At 46.7% G+C, this 22,877-nt stretch overlaps 1 protein-coding gene across 1 annotated transcript; it reads right to left on the bottom strand.

Moving 5' to 3' along the window:
• Positions 1-129: 129 nt before the first annotated feature.
• LOC136519868 (uncharacterized) lies at positions 130-1,797 on the bottom strand. Its single transcript, XM_066513261.1, has one exon. The coding sequence runs from the start codon at positions 1,795-1,797 to the stop codon at positions 130-132; it is 1,668 nt and encodes a 555-aa protein (XP_066369358.1).
• Positions 1,798-22,877: the final 21,080 nt, after the last annotated feature.

Here is a 22,877-nt window from a genome sequence, read left to right as displayed (position 1 = left end):
TTAGTCGTTAGCTCCATCCATAAGTCAAGTCGTTTGAAGATCATTTCTCATTTAAAACCACAATGAAACGATGGACATAGATGGAAGCAATACTAACTGAATGTTGGTAACTTGTGGTGCACCGGTTATTTATCCTTCAAATAACTCTTCCAACATCTCCTGCAAGCTCTCAGGACTGACGATGACTCTTGAAGCGCTGACGCCACCATCCTCCAAGAACTTTGTGAAGACTGAAATGACTTTGTCAACAATGGTTGTCCGCAACACTTTCCTTAGCTCTGGGTCTGGAACCTTCCAGAGTTTCTGCGCAAGGTAGGTCTTCTCAAACTCTGCCAAGAACCTACGCTGTGCTGAGTATCTCATGAAGAAAAAGCAACAGGGTGAATGGCTATGCAAGGGCTTCAACACCGGCGTCCAGGATACTTGCAGATAACTGTTTATGTAACTGTCGAGCTTGCGAGCCAGGGCATCCGTTGGGACATCCAAAAGCAGATTTTGAGAAAGCAGTTTGTGCCACAGGAAGTAGAAATTGTTGGCTAGGAATAGGAACCTGAGGCTCTGATCCGCGAATGACTGCGACACTCTGGTGAGGCTTTCTTCTAGGGAACGGATGATCACGATGTTCAGGTAAGTGGAAGAACCGGTACTATTCTCACCGAGAGACAGACATGCTTCATGTGCAATAGGAGTATCCACTGAAGATCGGTTGTAGCTTAAACTAGTAGATAGCACAAGGATGTAGCTTACTGCGAACTGAGTGGCAACATGAATGTCAGGTGATGGATGCAGTCCTGACGCTGTATGGTCATGGCCATGGCCGTCCGTCGTCAAGGACATGAAGTGTGTCCTGATGCAGTCTCTCGTGTTCCTCATGGCCTCGTCCACCTTGTCCAGCTTCGCCAACAGCAGCCTTATCATCTCCGCGCTTATCCTCGCAGCTTCTGCGTCGGTTGATGACGAACAGGAGGAACTGAGATACGAGTGCCAGAGCTGGACCTGTTCCGAGACCCCAGAGAGAGCGTCACGGACATCTATCAGTGTCCTGAACTTGTGAGCTGATGCCACTGCACCCTTCTTGCCAGAAACGACACCACCATGGCCATGGTCGTCGCTGCTAATGCTACTGCTAGCAGGGCTAATGACGTCGTCGAGTGCAACGACGGCGTCGACGAAAGGGAGCATGAGCAAGAAGGTTGCAGCGACAAATCCTACCAATTCTGAAGTAGGTGGCCAGAGCAGAGCTTCTTCCTTCTGCTGCAGCTCCTGGCTACTACACCATTCAGTAAAGCTAGCGACGGACCTGCTGATGGCGTGGAGAGCGAGGACCCAGCTGCGTGCGGTGTGCTGGAGTCGCCGCGATACGAAGGTCCTCCCCGCGGACGCGGCGTCCAGCTGGGCGAGGCGGAGGACCCAGCTCACCTGCAGCTCCGACAGCCACCTGCCCAGTGCGCTGCTGCTGCTGGACGTAGCCGCCGCTCCACATCCACCATGAGATCCATGGATGATGAGATCCCTGATGTGCTCCCGCATCGCCGCCTTCTCTTCCTCCGTGACGCCCCCGGCAGTGGTGGTGAATGGGAACGGAAGGGACGCGGCGGTGCTGGTGGCGTAGGTGGTGGCAGTGTTGGACAGGGTGGTACCTGAAGCGATGCTGCTGGCTCCACAGTTGACGTCGTAACTGTGATCAAGCAGAGCAGGTTGCGGTGGTGGATGCACAGGATCGTCGTCGTCGTCGCCGCCGCCTCGGTTGGTGGATGCGACCGTCCACCTCCATGCTCCTCGCCACACAGCCGCCATGCTGCCGGCACGGTGAGCTTGCTAGCTGGTTGCAAACTCAAACCCATGCGCACCGGGCCCGCCCGGCCGGAGCCCATATATAGCTGCAAGCCTGTAACTGCAAGCATTAGACTAGCCACAATGTTGCCGGTGCTAGAAAATTTCTCTCTCTTCCACCTCATACAGATGTCAAGATTCTAAATATAGCCACAGCGTGGGCACCGGTGCTTGGGTTGACTATGGACCCCGCCAAAAAAAATCCCAGTCCTTCTCCCCATCCGTCTCTTCCCCTAGAGAAAAAAAAAATCCCGTGCTTGGGTTGACCAGCGGGGCATGGGCGGCGCGGCCCCTTCCTCGGCCCGCGGCAGCGGCGGCAGCGGGGCGTGGGCGGCGCGAGCTGGGCGGCACGGCCCCTTCCTCGGCCCGCAACGGCGGCGGCAGCGCGGCCTGGGCGGCGTGGTCCATTCCTTGGCCCGCGGCGGCTGCGGCGGCGCGGCCCCGTTCCGTGACCCACGGCAGCGCCCCCTCCATTCCAGCGGACGGCGTGCTCCTCTCACCTCCCTCGTAATTTGGGATTGAATTTTTTATGTTTCAGGCACCGTGGAACGAACATGCCCTGATGCCAAGATTTTTTGAAACTGGACACCGGCCACAGCGTTAAGCACCGGTGCTTGAACGCTCTCTCTCGCACCGGCAAAAGCCTATATTGTGGCCAGTCTTAGAGGGTCATTACTCTGAAACATCACCAACGCGTTACCTTTTTTGACTTTGACCTGGCGGGGCCCGCGGCTGTGGGCGTCTTTGGAACAGCGACGCGTTGATGATGACTGGAGTGTGTTGAGTGTTGACTGACACTGCTGGCAGTTTGGCACCGACAAGACCTGAGCACCTCACGGCCTCGCCTGAACGAAATTGCATCGATAATGCTTAGGAGCGGGCAGGGACGCCGCTTTCTGGGCCTGCCTAGCCCATCAGGTCTATCTCTCTTTCAAAATATCTGCTACGCCCGGGCTTGCCCACCGTATGCGGCTGTGCGTACTCTCGTGTTTCCCACCGTGCACCGCGCGGCTCTCCCATCCAGCACCGCGCTGCGCTGTGCTCCATCCCTCGCCGCACCCGTTCTAGCTTGCTGTACATCGCGTCCCCGCTCAGCTTGCTGTACGCCGCGCGCCCCACTGCTGCGCGCCGTGTCCCGTCCCTCACCCCGGGGTCTAGGTGCTGCTGGGTTGCTGCTGAGGTGCCGCCGCAGCCAGCGTTCCCCACCAAAAGATCGTGGTCACTGTCGACGCCATGGCCGCCGTCACGCACAACCTCAATAAGGAGATATTGCGATGAAAACGCATGTTGCAAGTGTATGTTTCAAGTATTTCAGACATTTTAGAGGCTTGTTGTAACTGTTTCATATGGATGTTGCAAAAGTAAATCGGAAATGTTGCACATGTTGCAAGTGTTTCAGAGGTGTTGTTCAAAATGTTTTATCTGTTCCAGACGTATGTTGCCAGCATTCCAATTTAGATGTTTCATATTTCACACATATGTTGCAACAATATTTTCCAAATGCTTCAGCTGTTTCAGTCTTATGTAGTAAGTGTTTTCATGTTGCAAGTTACAAATATTTTTATCTGATGTTACATGTTTCACACACATATTATAAGTGTATATCCTAAATGTCTCATCCTTTTTATACGGATGTTGCATTCAAGTGTTTCATGGTGCATGTGTTTTATGTTGTTAGAAGAGTAAAGGAGCGCGGGAAGTGATGGTGGCACGACACAAGCGCTGAATAATGATAGGGCACGACGAGCTAGGGGCCCGTGGACGGGGCGCATGTCGCGCCAGTGTCCTGCGGACGGGGCGCACTGAGGGCAGCCGGTCAGGGCACGACCGGGGCGGAGCGTGTGCAGGATGGGGCGAAGGGCGGGCTGGCGCATGCGAGGCGATTCGTTTGGAGTAGCATGTAGGCATGTAGCAATTGACAATTTGTTAAATTCTAGACTGCATGCATGCCTGAAGTACTGTGCGTGAGGCGAGGCCGCTTCCACTTCCACACGCGCATACAAAAATACAATACGAGTAGTCAAGCATGCATGCATGTGATTTTGCATCGGCCTGCATGCTACAGATTAGTGTGGAACACGGTGTAAAACGTGCGCAGTTTTTGCTCCGGAAATCTGATAACTCCAATGGCACGCTCTCCAAGTCTCCCCATGCACCAAGCAAAGCAGGATACACTGCTGTTACTATATATCTCTTCCTTTCCTCTTCACTCCCTCAAAATCAAGAAAGACTAGCTCTCGAGCACAACTGTGAGTAGCTCAAACAGAAGGAAGGCCAATATTTATAACAGAAGGAAGGCCAATATTTATAGGCTGGAAACAAGCCACGTAGCCTAGGAGCCACCGTCAACAACATATGCCTACGAAAAGGTCCGGATAAACAAGATCTTCATAAGGGCAGGACCAATACAACGTCGACAAGACCACTCGGTCCCGCCTGGGTCGTGAACCCCGACGAACGGCACAGTGACACAGGCGAGGCTCGGCAGTCACGTACCACATCGTCAGGACGTCCCGGGAGAAGTAAAGAACAACGACCACAAGCCCACGCTCCGGATGAACACACATATCAGCGCTTTCCCGATCACTTCGTGATCGCAAAAACACTCGGGGGCTAATGTCGGGGTCATGACCCCGGGGTGTCTCAGGGCACCGATTAGTTAGCGGGCTCCATGGTCCGCAACACAGCAGCTATCAAAGGCCCAAACAACCGAGGCCCAGCAAAAGCGGAGCGGAGCAGGCCATGCGCTAAGGCCAGGGGCGACCACGATCTCTTCCTCCAACATTGGCCGTGTGATGCTCAAATACATGACCTCTTCACCGTCACGACCCCTAGGAGAGACAGGGAGAGGTCAAGCCCCGCGCGACGTGCCTGTTCTGACGAAGGAAAGCATGCCGCGCTGACCCCGCAAAGACCGATGTGACAACGGTCACCTCGGTCCGGTCAGACGCCATCTCTGTGCCACGCCGCACCAACGAGACAACACCGCACAAGCGGTGGCAGCAGGTACGAAACCCACCGTCCAAATACGGACCGACTGGACGTGCATACGATCCCACCCACTATGGGATGGGATCCATGACAAGTGTCACGACCTAGAGACCTCCCCAGCAGGCGAAGCGCCTCGACCCCAACGATCGGGGTTGTGGCCCTCAGCCCCACGATGTGACCAGGCGAACAACGACCCAGGGCGGCTACCTACTGCGGGTATGATGCCCCGGGGAACCTGAAGACAACGACGAAGACCATGATGGATGCCGTGTTGCACAACATAGCTGATGAACTGTCACCATGGCTACAATGCTGCCACGACTAGCACAGTAGCACCACGTCAGACCCTGCCGCGACGTGGCCATAAGACCATGATGATAGCCACGCCCGGGCGAGTATTAGAAGACGGCGTAGCTTGCAAACCAAGTTAGCTAGGACCTTCCTCACGCTCTCAACCCTTCAGTCGGGGGAACCTCCTCTTTGTAATAAGCCCTGGCCCCGAACTCTATATAAGGGCAGCCAAGGCTCCAAATGTGGGGGGTCTCATTCTTCATCCTCTACCATTCCATCCATTCACCATAGCAGTAGGGCTCCTGGAGCTTCTCTTTAGGCTGCCCCTCGTTTAGCATCGGTTCTACCACCTCTTTCACCATTCTTACACCCCCCATTGTAAGAACTTCAGAGCATTCAAGCGAGAAACACGCACTCGATCTTCTCTAAGACTTGACGTAGGGCTTCGGCCTGAATCAGTATAAGTCCTCGTGTCTATTGGATGCTATCATCGTCTTCCTAGAGCAGCACGACAATCGTATAAATTTACTAGTCCAGTTTACGAAACACCAACAGTTGATGCCCCTGGTAGGAGACAATCGCACACTCTCGTTTGATTGAAGAAGGAAGCGTGGCTCCTCGCACCACCAGTGGACTCGCTGGTGGAATGGCCCGCGGCGGTCACATCCACCATGAAAACTATGGGTTCATCGACACCAAAGGGCCAGCGCCCCCGTCCGCCATCAGCCACAGTCCAGACCTCCACCTTTGAAATCTGAGTTTCGTGGTCCACGGCGAACACACTCCTAGAACTACCCTCAGGGGCTACATCTCGGAGTTCACCTACCCAGAGGGGCCAGTACCCTCACTAGTCGCAAGCTGTGGCCAAGTTTCCCGTATGAGAAACCAAAGGACCATGGCTCACGACGAACTCGCTCGAGGAATGGCCTCGACCAACCACATCCTTCTAGGGAACAACGTGGTTAACCACACCAAAGGGCCGACGCCCGCGTTCGCCCCTAGCCACGGCCAAGACCTCCACCTCAGGAATCTGGGTCCCGCGGCCTATGGCGGGCGCACTCTTGGAACTACCCACGGGGGCTACATCCTAGAGTTCACCTACAGAGGGAGCCTAGGGCCCTCTCTCATCATTGGCCACGGCTAGGCCTTCCACCCAGAAAGCCAGATGGTCACGGCTCATGGCGACCTCGCCCGAGGAATGGCCCGCGGTGGCCACATCCCCGCCGGGAACCACGAGATCACCCGAACCGATAGGGTAATGCCCGTCACTAGCTCTTACCCGATCCAGACCTGCCGCATGGCAGAACTGGACCTCACGGTAGAAACATGCCCCGGACAACGCCTCCGACATCGGAGCACAATGACTCAGGGCGCGCACGAACAACGAGCCTACCAGCCTCCACGTGGCATCGGTGTTGGTAACCTAGTCACTAGATGGCACCGCACCGCGCAGGATCAAACTCGGAACCAGGATCTAACCCTGCACAATGAGCAAGCTACGCGACACACTTTAGAGGATTTCCAGCCTATGCTCGGAGGCCCGTGCATCCAAGGAAACGGGCAACCCGAGCGTACCTCGCGCTACGACGAGCGGATAGAACCATGTTGCGCTCAAAGCCAACTCCTACAGCGACAGGTCACGACGGTCCCTCACCAGAAGCGGTAGCTTTAGCTAGAAGTAGAGGCGCAGCGACTGCGACGTTGTCGCACCAAGAAGACTCAAGCGCCAGAACACGCGAGCTCTCACTGCCAAGAACCACTGCATGTCAGGAACAAAGAAGCCACCCATGGGGGCACACAGGCTCCTCGAGGGCATCGAGTCAGCAAGGATCGGCCCAAGGCAGCCCGAGAGGCCGACCCACGCCAGCTACGACCGCCCCAAGTGACGAAGAAGTGTCTCCACCAGTTCATGGACCAAGGACTATGACAACTCTGTTGCAAGCAAGCGCTCGGGGGCTCGCGGTGCCACAAGCAGGAACCTCGCCACGGGTGAAAGGTCCTTGTTTGGTTTTGGTAATTGAGTAACAACTTAGGTGGACTAATTGTGTTTATGTGAGATACACAGGTGATTAGTCCACAGGTACATGTGTGTGAGCAACATATGCCATGAAGGTGAAAATGGCTTTGAGATGTTGCAAAGCTCACACATGTGATGTTGAAGGAGCTTAATGCACATGAGACATGACATTGAGTCATGTGATCAAGGTGGAGAAGATCAAGACAAGACTTAGCTTGATGGACCGGTTGCAAGCGTGAAGGGCAAGTCAAAGGCTTTGGAGTGATGGACCGCGTGGCGGTGAAGCTTGAGCAAGACTTGGCGCCGATGGACGAAGGCAATGGTGAAAAGCAAGTGAAGTCAAGATCGATGAACCAATGTGATCACGTGATGATATGAAGTGGATCATATCATGGATGATCATGTTGGTGCATGTGTTGCATCGACATTGAAGGAGATGGAATGGAAATACGCAAGGCAAAGGTATAACCTAGGGCATTTCATTTCACCGGTCATAGGTGTGTAGAGAAGTTTATGACCGGGTTTAGGATAGATGACCGTACTATCAAGAGGAGCAAACTTGTTTGCATATCGGTCATCTAGTGCCACTTGAGAGATCTAACTTTGCATCGTCGCTAGGATTGAGTGGCGTGATAAGTTGAGTGGCTAACCCTTTGGGAAATGTTTGTGAAAAGCTAACACACATGCACATGGTGATGTACACTTGGTGGTGTTGGCACATTTACAAAGGAGGTGGTGTTTGTAGGGTTGAGATGGGTTTGGGTCCCTCTCTCCCTCTCGCCGAGCTTGCGAGGCGGGATTCGGCGCTTTCGGGAAAATGAATTACCTATTTTCTATTGCGCTGGATGCAAATTCTTGTGGTTGGCACATTAGATCAAGGGTGAAGAAGATAGAGGAGAAAGGATTTCGGTCTCACTGTTTAACAGTGACCGGACGCTGAGTCCGAAACGACCGGACGCTGAAGTGGTGCGTCCGATCAGGCTGTCGGTCAGGCTCAGTGCTTAGGGTTAAGCACCGGACGCTGGGCTGTGTCCGGTCGAGTTGACCGGACGCGTCCGGTCATGCTCGGGAGCTTACTGGAAACGACCGGACGCTGAGGGTCCAGCGTCCGGTCAGTTGAAGTGCTGTGTCCGGTCGGCAGATGACCGTTGGGATCGGAAGATGACCGTTGAACACAGGGGACACGTGGCGAGTATCGCGTGACCGGACGCTGAGGTCCAGCGTCCGTCGATCGGACCGGAGCGTCCGGTCGGCCCGAGTTTTGCCCAGTGAAGGGGTAACGGCTCTATTTGCCCATGGGGTTATAAATAGAGGCCATGGCCGGCCTTGGGCCGGTAGCTGAGCACACTAGAGCCTTGGTGGCTTATATGGTAGTGCTTGGGAGCCCTCCATCTCACACATACATGATAGTGATCATCCGATAGTGTGAGAGAGCGATTCTAGTACGATTGCATCGTGAGGTTGCATCGAGTGGCACTAGGTGGTCGTGTTGCAAGCCGGTGGTGCTTGTTACTCTTGGAGGTTGCCACCTCCTAGATGGCTTGGTGGTGGTCTCCGTCGAAGCCCACAAGAAGCTTGTGCGGTGCTCCAGAGAAGAGCTTGTGAGGGGTACTTGTGCTCGCCCCGCGGGAGCCGCGAAGAGCAACTCTAGTAAAGCGTGTCATTGAGCTACCCTCACTAAGGGGTGGGTTCTTGCGGCGCCCGACGTGCGGGCTTAGCGGGTGATGCTAATTAGCCGCCGAACCACCAAGTGAGCGGTCGACACAACGGGGACTAGCGTGTTGGCAAACACGTGAACCTCGGGAGAAAAATCATCGTGTCAATCTTGTTCTTCCCGTTGGTTTGCATCCCCATTACACAAGCTTGCAATTACTTTTATATATATTAAGCTTGTGTAGTTGCTCTTGTAATTAGATAGCTTGTGTAGCTTGCTAATTACCTTCTAGCTTGTGTAGCATAGAAGTAGCTCCCTTGCGTGGCTAATTTGGTTTTAGTAACCTTGTTAGTCACATTGCTTAGTTTGTGTAGCTAAGTATTTGCGCTCTCTAATTAGGCATTAGTTGCCTTGTTATTGAGCATTGCTAGTGAGCTTAGTTAGCTTTGTGCTTTTGCTTACTAGCATGTGTAGGAGCTCCCTCATTGCATAAAGTACTAGTGGCATAGGTTTGTGTGACCTTGCACCTAGAATTGATTAGGAGAGCTCTAGCTAGCCCGGCACCTTTGTTGCATAATTGTTATCTTTGCAAGGTGCTAGTGAACATACATTGAGGGGTATAGTCTTGGCTAGACCGATAGTTTTAATTCCGCAATTATATCGGTTAGCCGACGCGATTAATTTTAGAAAAGACTATTCACCCCCCCTCTAGTCCGCCATCTCGACCCTTCAACGGGCCAGTGCTCGGGGACTCAAAGTGCCCCGAGCTACGATGATCAGCTCATCAGCCCTTCCGGTACATTGGTTGGTCGCATCTATTTTGACCTTAGCCTCACCGCCTAAGCACGTCCACATACACATATAAGCTCACCAATAGTTGCAGAAGCTTAAGGTCGACCCGCTGAGCAAACCAGATAATATGATGCCCACAGGGTATGTAGTAGCATGCCACTCCTGAGTGACTCAATCCGGTTCATGCTCATAGCCAGACACGGCTCACTCGTGGGGGCTACACTCAAAGACATACAAGCACACAATCCATGGCACAAACACTATTTGCCATCATCCTGGTGACCGAGCCGCCCGCTCATTCTCTTTTTGCATCAAGCCAGATCTATGACCTACCCTCGACGTCGTGCAACTCCCATGGACCGCGTACCCTTTAAGCCCTGTGGACTAGTGCCCGAGCTAAAATACGCACCCACGAGCGAGGGATCAAAGGGAACGAAGCACATTCCAACCCGAACAAAAAGACAAACAATGAGGTAATCAAACGGTAAAAGAACACGCCGATCACATGTCCATCAAGCAAAGTCAAGCATGACCATTACAAACCAACTATCCATAAAGCCCTAGATGTCCATGATAAAATCCTATACCCTAGAAGAATGGAGTTGGCGATGAACGCTCGCAGCCAACACTCTGCTCTCAAGGGCCTCCGCGCCTAGAGTAGCAGCACTTTCAATAGCGAGGATGTCGTCCTCTGATCTCCCCGAAGCGCACCCTCGACCGATGATTTCAAAACAGACACCACCGTAGTGTGACCCGACTGACACCAAGGTGGCATGAGCGCCACGGTGAACACCCTCAGAAATCAGGGAATCCACATGGAGACAAGCCTCATCAAGACGAAGAGATAGTTGGGCACTCCCTTGGCCGACGCCAAGCACAACATCACAAAGAGCTCATCCAGAGGTGGTCAACGTGGCTAGTTGGTTGTCCACCTCTAGCATCCTCTAGTTTGCAGTCACCTTCTCCTGATCTAAGAGCGCCCTCATGCGCAGTCCTAAAAAAGGATCACCAATTCACAGCCTGACGCAACGATAGACCAAAGATACAGCGTAGATCAGGGGGGACTTACTGCCACAAGTGGAGCACAGCTTCTGACACTCAGCTTTGAGGCACCGGCGCCCTTTCTCAGTCGCTTCCTAAGCAGTGCATCCGAGGGGAGCTCCATCTCCTGGACGGCCGTCAGGTCCTTAAGGCCGGCCACCTAAGATGTTAGAGGCTCGAGCTAGGACTGAGCCTATGCCTCTCGGTGGACCAACTCCTCCCTCAGCTCCTGGGAGGCCCCTAGCTCCTCATGCAAACACTGCACCTCGGCCTCCACCATGGCCAGACGACCATGGGCAGCGACACTTCCCACCTGCGCCTGATAGGCCAGGTGCAAGAACCAAGATTTCTCTACCGAAATCTTCATCAGCCCTTATGGAAAAAGAAGAGCGGTCAGACGATCGTGGCAAGAGCGAGACAATCACGATGAGGTGGATGGCTGAAAACTCACTAGTGCCTGAGCCTCCACGTCGTCGATCATTTGACGTCGGGCCTCTTCGCCCAACCTGGCGATCGTGGTGGCCACGACGCCCATCTCAACCAAGGTTGCCCGAACTCTTTCATGGCTTCATGAGGCGACTTCCTTCGCGGCCCGCTCGGTCGCATCATCCACCATGAATAGTGCCTCACCCGAGCTCGTCGGATGGGGCACGAAAAGAGATCCCTACCTAGGAAAGGCTCATCCTCGAGGGGTGAGAGCACGGCCACAACGGAGGGCCACAGGACCGTAGGTTCCGATAGAGGCCCCCCTGCGTCACAAAGGTTAACCACGCTTAAGCGGCAAAACAGTGGCGACGGACACTACGAGGGAAGTTCAAAAGAGCGGTGTACCTAGTGGAGCACTCCACAAGAGGCAGGATGATCAGCCCTCTGCACGTAGCCCAGCAGAATGGATCATGATAGTAGGCGCCTCCGCCGACGCTGTCGGGCCAAAAGCTAACAAGGCATCCCCAATGGCGTCGACAACACCAACCTCTCCCACGCCATGATCCTAGTGGCCCCAGCATCCCTGGGCCCAAACAATCCCACATGAAAAGCTGGTGATGGAGGAGGCCCGACCATCGTATTGGCAAGGAGGCGTTGGAGGAGGTCAGGGTCCTCCCCCTCAGGAATCTCTAGGGAAGGACGATACTCTGCTACATCCACGGCGAGAGCCTCAGACCCCGATGGGGAGGGGGCGATGGGAGCCACATGTGAAGTGCCCATCCCTCATCGGCGGTGGTGCAGGGATGCTTCGGGCTTGGCCCCCTCAGTGGTGATGAAGCCGCCTGCTTTCGGGCGGAACTCTCCCCGGCCGCGGCGCCCGCCGGGCCATCAACACTGCTGTCGGACCCGAGCAAGGCGTCTGGGACACTCTAAAGGGCCGCCAGGTCCTCATCATCTACCTCGGAATCCTCCTCATCCTCACCGACATCCGATGATGAAGCCCTACATTTCTGGCGCTCCATTTGCTTCCTTGCCCTCTCCCGCCTGAGGTGATTCCGCTTATCGGCGACCGCCTTTTCTTGGACGATGCGCTCGGTGCCTCCGGGATAGGGGAGGCAGAAGCGGGAGATGAACAAGGGCACAGGCTACAAAAATAGCATTTAATCAGCCAACAACTTTCGAACGGCGAAAAGAAAGTGAACTAGGGCGGCTTACCAGATTAGGCCGATAGGTCACCAAAAATGCCTCCACATCATATTCGGTGGCGACAACGACCCTAGAGGAGACAAATCCCTTGACCCGCTTTGCAACCTCAGAGGCATCGAGCACCTTCGAGGACTCACAGGTCGGCTCTTCGACCCTAGAATAGGCGCACAACAGGGTCGCCCAACGCTTCAGGGGCAGGACTTGCCGCTCGATCATAGTCTACAGGACCACGACGCCATCCAACCCAGCCGATACTTGGCTCGTAAGAATCTCCAGGATCTTCACCACCTTTGACAACCACTTCTTGCCATACCCCCAACCCCATGAGTCCAACCTCACCGGAGCAACGCCAGGGAAAGGGGGGAGGGGCGACGACATCATCGTGAATGTAGAACCAGTTATTGTGCTAGCCAAAGTTCGAAGTCTTCAGTAGTAGACATGGATAGCTACGAGAGACTCCCTGATGTGTCTGAAGATTCATCCCACCCATAGGAGCAAGCACGCTGCCATCCGAGCCATGCGCCTTGTGGGTCTTCACCTCAAAAACCATCCAAAATAGGTCTTTGTTGGCGGCGATCCCCAAGAAGGCCTCACACACGACGACGAAACCCACCAGCTGCAACACCACATTGGGAGGAAGATGATGTAGCTGGACTCTGTGCTCACAAAGGAAACCATGGAGAAAGTCAGATGCCGAGATCCCGAACCTGCACTTGTGGAAGTCGGTGAACGACACCACTTCCCTAGGTTGTGGATGAGGCGCTGCCTCGCCGTCGGGGGCCCTCCATCCAGCAACTTCCTTTGGCGAAAGAAGACCCTTTGCCACGAGGCTCCGTAGCTTTGCCTCAGTTACTAATGAAGGAATCCACTCCCCCATCTCACATTGTAGGAGGAAGAAGGAGCAGAGACGGTGGAGCAAACCAGCGGCAGCGGCGACGCAGGCGATCTAGAGGTAAACCACATGAACTTGACCCTTTCCCTTCTATCTCTCCTTCAAAGATTACATGAACGGTGGCAGAAGACGAGAACTGGGTAAGGGGTCGGCTCGGAGAGAGGGGACTATTTATGTGGCAGCCATTAGGGAAGCAAACCATGCCTAGGAGAAATCCACCCTAATATGGGCTCCACAAACCCACTCCTAGGCCGGTCCTTAGAAGGGCTCAAGGCCACAAAAGGGATAGGGATAGGAAGGAGATGGGCCCCCATGGCTCTAATCGGTGGTGCGGAGCCACACGACCATCCCTCCCAATGTTCGTGTCATTCGCTTCAAAGTCTCTTGGGTTGACCCCATCTAGGGGAGGCATCTTGCCCTCTGGCCACTGCGGAGGTGGTTGAGGACCGGCGAGATTGACGACCGATGATTTACAGGACATCTCGCGTAAGCACAACCGAACTCCACGTCGATTGGGGAGGATGTCGAGTCCCGCTCGAATTACCCATTGACCTCGACGAGGCACACCGCTCTGACCACATGGTTATGGTGGACATGCCTCTCCTCGCGTGGGACAAAACTAAAAACTTGCCCGTAACAAGGCACCACGACCCCCTCGGGTCATAAAGAGCACCAGAGAACAAAGAGGCGGACACCGGCGCCCTAAATCCTCGATTCTCAGCGGATAGCAACGCATCCCACGAGAGCCACAACCCTGGCGGCACCAAAATGAGGCGACGACCCCTGGTCAGGGGAGACACCTCTAAAATTTCAGTGCAAAGCTCATCAAATACAAAAACAAGAGAGTCCCGGGTCAAAGACTGGGAAATTATAAATCACCCTAGCCGAGCACCGTGACACTTCTCAAACAAACCCTTCTCTAATCTCTCACGGCACAAGAGCGGCCATCGCCACAAGGCCTGGCAACCCTAGGCACAATAGTAGCGACCTAAGCTCTAGGAGCTATGGCGCTGAATAGGGGCTTTGGGGATGCTCCCCTCCATCGTGGAACACGGTGGAGAGAAGCACTCGCAAAACTCTATCCAGCACCATAACTCCTAGAGCGCAAGACACGAGGGTGAGAGACAGCTTCGTTGCTGCCATCTCACAAGGATAGGGACAACACGGTGGAACCGCCTAGAGCAAGGACCACCTCGCACATCTGAGCCAGAAGGCTCCAGAGGCCAAGGGGGTGGCAAAACTATGGTTCTAGTGACCAAGCCACCTAGTCCTGCTAGGGTCGCAAGATCCCTCCTAGCACCAAACGATAGGTAGAAAGACGATGGCATTCGGACAACATAAGAAACACTCAACAAAACTCACGGTGCCTCTATCTCTATTCCTTTCCTCTTGACTCCCTTAAAATCAAGAAAGGCTAGCTCTCGAGCACAACTGTGAGTAGCTCAAGCAGAAGGAAGGCTAATATTTATAGGCCCAAAAACAAGCCACGTAGCCTAAGAGCCACCGCCAACAACAGATGCCTATGAAAAGGTCAGGATAAACAAGACCTTCATAAGGGCAGGACCAATACAGTATCGACAAGACCGCTCGACCCCGCCTGGGTCGCGAACCCCAACGAATGGCACACTGACACAGGCAAGGTTTGGCAGTCACGTACCACATCATCAGGACGTCTCGGGAGAAGTAAACAACAATGACCATAAGCCCACGCTCCGGATGAACATACATATCAGCACTTTCCCGATCACTTCATGATCGCAAAAACGCTCGAGGGCTACTGTCGGGGTCATGACCTCGAGGTGTCTCAGGGCCCCGATTAGTTAGCGGGCTGCATGGTCTGCAACACAGCAGCTATCAAAGGCCCAAACAACCGAGGCCAAGCAAAAGCGGAGCAGAGCAGGCCAGGCGCTAAGGCCATGGGCGATCATGATCCCTTCCTCCAACATTGGCCGCGTGATGCTGAAATACATGACCTCTTCACCGTCACGACCCCTAGGAGAGACAGGGAGTGGTCGAGCCCCGCGCGACATGCCCGTTCTAATGAAGGAAAGCACGCCGCGCTGACCCCGCAAAGACCGATGTGGCGGCGGTCACCTCGGTCCGATCAGACACCATCTCGGTGCCACGTCGCACCAACGAGACAACACCGCACAAGCGGTGGCAGCGGGTACGAAACCCATCGTTCGAATACGGACCGTTAGGACACGCGTACGATCCCACCCACTATGGGATGGGATCCATGACAATGGTCACGACCTAGAGACCTCCCTGGCATGCGGAGCGCCCCGACTCAACGATCGGGGTCGTGGCCCTCAGCCCCACAAAGCGACCAGGCGAACAACGACCCAGGGCGACTACCTACTATGGGCACGACGCCCCAGGGAACATGAAGACAACGGCGAAGACCATGACGGATGCCGCATTGCACAGGACAGTTGACGAACTGTCACCATGGCTACAATGCTGCCACGATCAGCACAATTGCACCACGTCAGACCCTGCCGCAATGTGGCCACAAGACCATGACGATAGCCACGCCTAGGCGAGCATTAGAAGACGGCGTAGCTTGCAAGCCAAGTTAGCTAGGACCTCTCTCAGGCTCTCGATCCTTCGGTCGGGGGAACCTCCTCTTTGTAACAAGCCCTGGCCCCGAACTCTATATAAGGGCAACCAGGGCTCCCATATGTGAGGGGTCTCATTCTTCATCGTCTATCATTCCATCCATTCACCATAGCAGTTGGGCTCCTAGAGCTTCTCTTCGGGCTGCCCCTTGTTTAAAGTAGGTTCTACCACCTATTTCACCATTCTTACACTCCCCATTGTAAGAACTTCAGAGCATTCAAGCGAGGAACACGCACTCGATCTTCTCTAAGATTGGACATAGGGCTCCAGCCGAAACTAGTATAAATCCTTGTATCTATTAGATGCTACCATCGTCTTCCTATAACAGTATGACAATCGTATAAATTTACTAGTCCAGTTTACAAAACACCAACACACTTATCCCAAAAGGCAAGCAGGATAACTAAAGAAATAGAGAAGTAAAAGAAGACAAGGGGCTTGATCTTTTTGACAACCAAATTTCGAAAAATACTACAGCCTGTTCGGTTGGCTGGTTAATATCGTTGCTGATTCGTGAAGAAGTACTGCTGGCTGGTTTGTGTGAGAGAAAAATACTATTCCGGCTGAAAATTTACGATCGTTTACGACAAGCCACAACCAAACGAACAGGCTGCTAATCGCTATGAATATGTACTCAAGACATGGTCATTTCACAACGCTGTCCCTACACTATACTGATATTGTACAGTACATGTCAGCAAGAAGAAATAGAGCAGACTATTTGGAAATCTAAAATGTTTATCTTCTCTAATGCACACAGGGGAAACTCAGATTACATTATGAGGTTTCCTGGCTTCAAACACCTGAAAATTCAGAACCTACACAGGATAGAGATTCAAGGTGGGTATGAAGAGGGAATATATCTATGGGTAGTTGGGTACACGCAATGACATAAAGAATACCTATGGCGCCCTCACGTTCATCTAGAGGCTTCTATGGTGAATTCGAAACGAATCTTACCTCTGAAATCAGGTAGTGCACATACTATTCTAGTTTTAGCTTGGTCACCTGAGGGCGCATGGCTGCTGCCGTTGTACGGGAGCTTGGAATGCAGTCGGTAGCAGTGCTGGCGGTGCCCACAATGTCATGGAGACACCAGCTGGAGACGGCGCCGGGATGGGGATGACTGGCGGCTGCGCCCGCCTTGCTCGTTCGCAAATCTTCCGCTACCTCAGTTATATGGCCACTTTCATGCAGGATCAGAAACCTGAAGATGGCTATTTGCTCGATAGGTAAAATAGCTGTTGAGGCAAATCATCGAGCACATCATGTGCGTCATCCATAAATGAAGCATTCATGATTCATGAGCAGTACAAGATGGAATTGGTCTGGAGAAAACCACCATGGTTTTTGCGTCTGGTTTTTGCTGGATGGCAAGCGAGCCTCAGCTTGAAGAACTTCAACCTGATGCAGTCATCCTCGCCCGTCGATGCGGCCTCGCTGCCGCACGCTCTCCAGCGCGGTAAGCGGAGAAGGTTAATTTTAGAAAATTTTAGAAAAAAAAAATCATCATATTTGGAGCTAGTACGAGAAAGAAAAATTAGTTACAAGTTTCAGCCACAGATTAAAAAGAGAAATCACACTTGTTCATCATTGATCATCATAAATAGTTGTAATTTTTCTTCTTAATCTCTAGATAAAATTTGTAACCAGTCTTTCTCTCTCGTACTAACTCAAAATGTGATGATTTTTTTTTCTAAAATTTTCTAAAATCATGCCCTATCAAGTTACTGTGTTGATTTGGTCATTCTTTTCGTTTGACAAAGTTTGAGCAATTAAAATTTTCAAATTTAAAAAAATGATAAGTTCTAACAAAATTTTGAAACACCAAATGATTTCAGCTGAAAAAGTGATGAATACTAAAGATGTATAACTCATCAAGATCTACAACTTTTATTTTGGTTATTTTTTCATCTGACAAAATGATAGTAAACATTGTACACAAATCAACATGTCGCTCGTATAATTCATGAAACTATGAATGATGTGTGAATTTGTGAACAATGTTTACTAACACTTTTTCAAATAAAAAAAGTGACCAAAATAAAAGTTATAGATAGTAATGAGTTCAACAACTTTTATGTTCATGACTTTTATAGTTGAAATCATTTAAGATTTTAAGATCTTGTTAAAAGTTGTTATTTATTAAATTTAAATTTTGAACTGTTCAAATTTTATTAAATGAAAAAATAATCAAAATAAAAGTTATAGATAGTGATGTGTTCAACAACTTTTATATTCATCACATTTACAGCTGAAATTATTTAGTGGTTGAAAATCAGGTTTGAAGTTGTTATTTTCTGAAATTCAAAAATTAAATTATCCAAAATTAGTGACAAAGATCGATGACTAAACTAAAATGATAGAGCATGATTTTAGAAAATTTTAAGAAAAAAACCCATCACATTTGGAGTTAGTATGAGGAAGAAAAACTAGTTACAAGTTTCAGCAACAGATTGAAAAGAGAAATCACACTTGTTCATCATTGATCATCATAAACAGTTGTGATTTTTATTTTTAATATCTGGATAAAATTTGTAACTAGTTTTTCTCCCTCATACTAAGTCTAAATGTGATGATTTTTTTCTAAAATTTTTTAAAATCATGCCCTATCAAGTTACTGTGCTAATTTAGTCATTCTTTACGTTTTACAAAGTTTTAGCAATTTAAATTTTTAAATTTAAAAAAATGACAAGTTCTAACAAGATTTTGAAACACTAAATGATTTCAACTAAAAAAGTGATGAATATCAAAGATGTATAACTTATTAAGATCTACAACTTTTATTTTGGTTATTTCTTCATCTGATAAAGTGATAGTAAACATTATTCATAAATCAACATGTCTCTCATATAGTTCATGACACTATGAGTGATACGTGAATTTGTGAACAATGTTTACTAACACTTTGTTAAATAAAAGAAGTGACTAAAATAAAAGTTGTAGATAGTGATGAGTTCAACAACTTTTATTTTCACGACTTTTGTAGTTGAAATCATTTAAGGTTTCAAAATCTTGTTAGAAGTTGTCATTTATTAAAATTTAAAAATTAAACTGTTCAAATTTTATTAAATAAAAAGATGACCAAAATAAAAGTTGTAGATAGTGATATGTTCAATAACTTTTATATCATCACCTTTATAGCTAAAATCATTTAGTGGTTAAAAATCATGTTCAAAGTTGCCATTTTTTGTAATTCAAAATTTGAATTATCCAAAATTAGTGACAAAGATAGATGACCAGACTAAAATGATAGAGCATGATTTTAGAAAATTTTAAGAAAAACAACCATCACATTTAGAGTTAGTATGAGAGAGAAAAACTAGTTATAAGTTTCAGCCACAGATTAAAAAGAGAAATCACACTTGTTCATCATTGATCATCATAAACAGTTATGATTTTTCTTTTTAATCTCTGTGTAAAATTTGTAACTATTCTTTCTCCCTCATACTAACTCCAAATGTGATGATTTTTTTCCTAAAATTTTCTAAAATCATGCCCTATTAAGTTACTGTATTGATTTGGTCATTCATTTCATTTTATAAAGTTTGAGCAATTCAAATTTTTAAATTTAAAAAAATAACAAGTTCTAAAAGATTTTGAAACACCAAATGATTTCAGCTGAAAAAGTGATGAATACCAAAGATATATAACTTATCAAAATCTATAACTTTTATTTTGATTATTTCTTCATCTATCAAAGTGATAGTAAACATTGTTCACAAATTAACATGTCTCTCATATAGTTCATGAAACTATGAGTGATATGTGAATTTGTGAATAATATTTACTAACACTTTATCAAATAAAAGAAGTGACCAAAATAAAAGTTATAGATAGTGATGAGTTCAACAACTTTTATGTTCACGACTTTTGTATTTGAAATCATTTAAGGTTTCAAAATCTTGTTAGAAGTTATTATTTATTGAAATTTAAAAACTAAACTATTTAAATTTTATCAAATGAAAAGATGACCAAAATAAAAGTTGTAGATAGTGATGTATTCAACAACTTTTATATTCATCATCTTTACAGCTGAAATCATTTAGTGGTTGAAAATCAGATTTGAAGTTGTCATTTTCTGAAATTCAAAATTTAAATTATCTAAAATTAGTGACAAAGGAAGATGACCAGACTAAAATAATAGAGCATGATTTTAGAAAATTTTAGGAAAAACAACCAACACATTTGAAGTTAGTATGAGGGAGAAAAACTAGTTATAAGTTTTAGCCATAGATTGAAAAGAGAAATCACACTTGTTCATCATTGATCATCATGAACAATTGTGATTTTTCTTTTTAATACATGGGTAAAATTTGTAACTAGTCTTTCTTTCTCATACTAACTTCAAATATGATGATTTTTTTTCTAAAATTTTCTAAAATCATGTCCTATCAAGTTACTATATTCATTTGGTCATTCTTTTCGTTTGATAAAGTTTGAGCAATTCAAATTTTCAAATTTAAAAAAAATGATAAGTTCTAACAAGATTTTAAAACACCAAATGATTTCAGCTGAAAAAGTGATGAATACCAAAGATGTATAACTCGTCAAGATCTATAACTTTTATTTTGATTATTTCTTCATCTGATAAAGTGATAGTAAACATTGTTCACAAATAAACATGTCTGTTATATAGTTAGTGACCAAAATAAAAGTTGTAGACAGTGATGAGTTCAACAACTTTTATATTCTTGACTTTTGTATTTGAAATTATTTAAGGTTTCAAAATCTTGTTAGAAGTTGTCATATATTGAAATTTAAAAATTAAACTGTTCAAATTTTATCAAATAAAAAGATGACAAAAATTAAAGTTGTAGATAGTGATGTGTTCAACAACTTTTATATTCATTACCTTTATAACTGAAATCATTTAGAGGTTGAAAATCAGGTTTAAAGTTGTTATTTTCTAAAATTCAAATTTTAAATTATTCAAAAATAGCGACAAAGATAGATGACTAGACTAAAATGATAAAGCATGATTTTAAAAAAATTTACGAAAAAAACCTTCACATTTGGAGTTAGTATGAGGAAGAAAAACTAGTTACAAGTTTCAACCACAGATTGAAAACAGAAATCATACTTGTTCATCATTAATTATCGTAAAAAGTTTTGATTTTTCTTTTTAATCTCTTGATAAAATTTGTAACTAGTCATTCTCTCTCATACTAACTCTAAATGTGATGAATTTTTTTTTAAAATTTTCTAAAATCATGCCCTATCAAGTTGCTGTGTTGATTTGGTCTTTCTTTTTGTTTGACAAAGTTTGAGCAATTCAAATTTTTAAATTTAAAAAAAATAACAAGTTCTAATAAGATTTTGAAATATCAAATGATTTCAGCTGAAAAAGTGATGAATACCTAAGATGTATAACTCATCAAGATCTACAACTTTTATTTTGGTTATTTCTTCATCTGATAAAGTGATAATAAACATTGTTCACAAATCAACATGTCTCTCATATCGTTCATTAAACTATGTGTGATATGTGAATTTATGAATAATGTTTACTAACACTTTGTCAAATAAAGAAGTGACCAAAATAAAAGTTATAGATAGTGATGAGTTCAACAACTTTTATATTCATGACTTTTGTAGTTGAAATCATTTAATATTTCAAAATCTTGTTAGAAGTTGCCATTGATTGAAATTTAAAATCTAAACCGCTCAAATTTTGTCAAATGAAAAGATGACCAAAATAAAAGTTATAGATTGTGATGTGTTCAACAACTTTTATATTTATTACCTTTACAGCTGAAATCATTTAGTGGTTGAAAATAACGTTTGAAGTCATAATTTCCTAAAATTCAAAATTTCAATTATCCAAATTTTGTGGCAAAGATAGATGACCAGACTAAAATGATAGAACATGATTTTAGAAAATTTTAAAAAAAACCATCATATTTGGAGTTAGTATGGAGGAGAAAAACTAGTTACAAGTTTCAGCCACAGATTGAAAACAGAAATCACACTTGTTCATCATTAATCAGCATAAACAGCTGTGATTTTTCCTTTTAATCTCTGGGTAAAATTTATAACTAGTATTTCTCGCTCATACTAACTTCAAATGTGATGAATTTTCTTCCTAAAATTTTCTAAAATCATGTCTTATCAAGTTGCTGTGTTGATTTGATCATTCTTTTTGTTTGACAAAGTTTGAGCAATTTAAATTTAAAAAAACAACAAGTTCTAATAAGATTTTAAAACACTAAATGATTTTAGCTAAAAAGTGATGAATACCAAAGATGTATAACTCATCAAGATCTACAACTTTTATTTTGGTCATTTCTTTACCTGACAAAGTGATAGTAAACATTGTTCACAAATCAACATGTCTCTCGTATAGTTCATTAAACTGAGTGATATGTGAATTTATGAACAACGTTTACTAACACTTTATCAAATGAAAAAGTGACCAAAAGAAAAATTATAGATAGTGATGAGTTCAACAACTTTTATGTTCACGACTTTTGTAGTTGAAATCATTTAAGGTTTCAAAATCTTGTTAGAAGTTGTCATTTATTGAAATTTAAAATTTGAACGGTTCAAATTTTATCAAATGAAAAGATGATCAAAATAAAAATTGTAGATATTGATGTGTTCAACAACCTTTATATTCATTACCTTTACAACTGAAATCATTTAGTGGTTGAAAAATCAGGTTTAAAGTTGTTATTTTCTGAAATTCAAAATTTGAATTATCCAAAAATAATGACAAAGATAGATGATCGGACTAAAATAATAGAGCATGATTTTAGAAAATTTTAGGAAAAAAACCTTCACATTTGGAGTTAGTAAAAACTAGTTACAAGTTTTAGCCACATATTGAAAACAGAAATCATACTTGTTCATCATTAATCATCATAAATAGTTTTGATTTTTCTTTTTAATCTCTGAATAAAATTTATAACTAGTCTTTCTCTCTCATACTAACTCCAAATGTAATGAATTGTTTTCTTAAAATTTTGTAAAATCATGCCCTATCAAGGTGCTGTGTTGATTTGGTCTTTCTTTTTGTTTGACAAAGTTTGTGCAATTAAAATTTTCAAATTTAAAAAATTAACAAGTTCTAAAAGATTTTTAAACACCAAATGATTTTAGCTAAAAAAGTG

This window comes from Miscanthus floridulus, chromosome 18 (assembly GCF_019320115.1).
Source record: "Miscanthus floridulus cultivar M001 chromosome 18, ASM1932011v1, whole genome shotgun sequence".
NCBI classification, from domain to species: domain Eukaryota; kingdom Viridiplantae; phylum Streptophyta; class Magnoliopsida; order Poales; family Poaceae; genus Miscanthus; species Miscanthus floridulus.
This window is presented reverse-complemented; position numbering and strand designations above follow the sequence as displayed.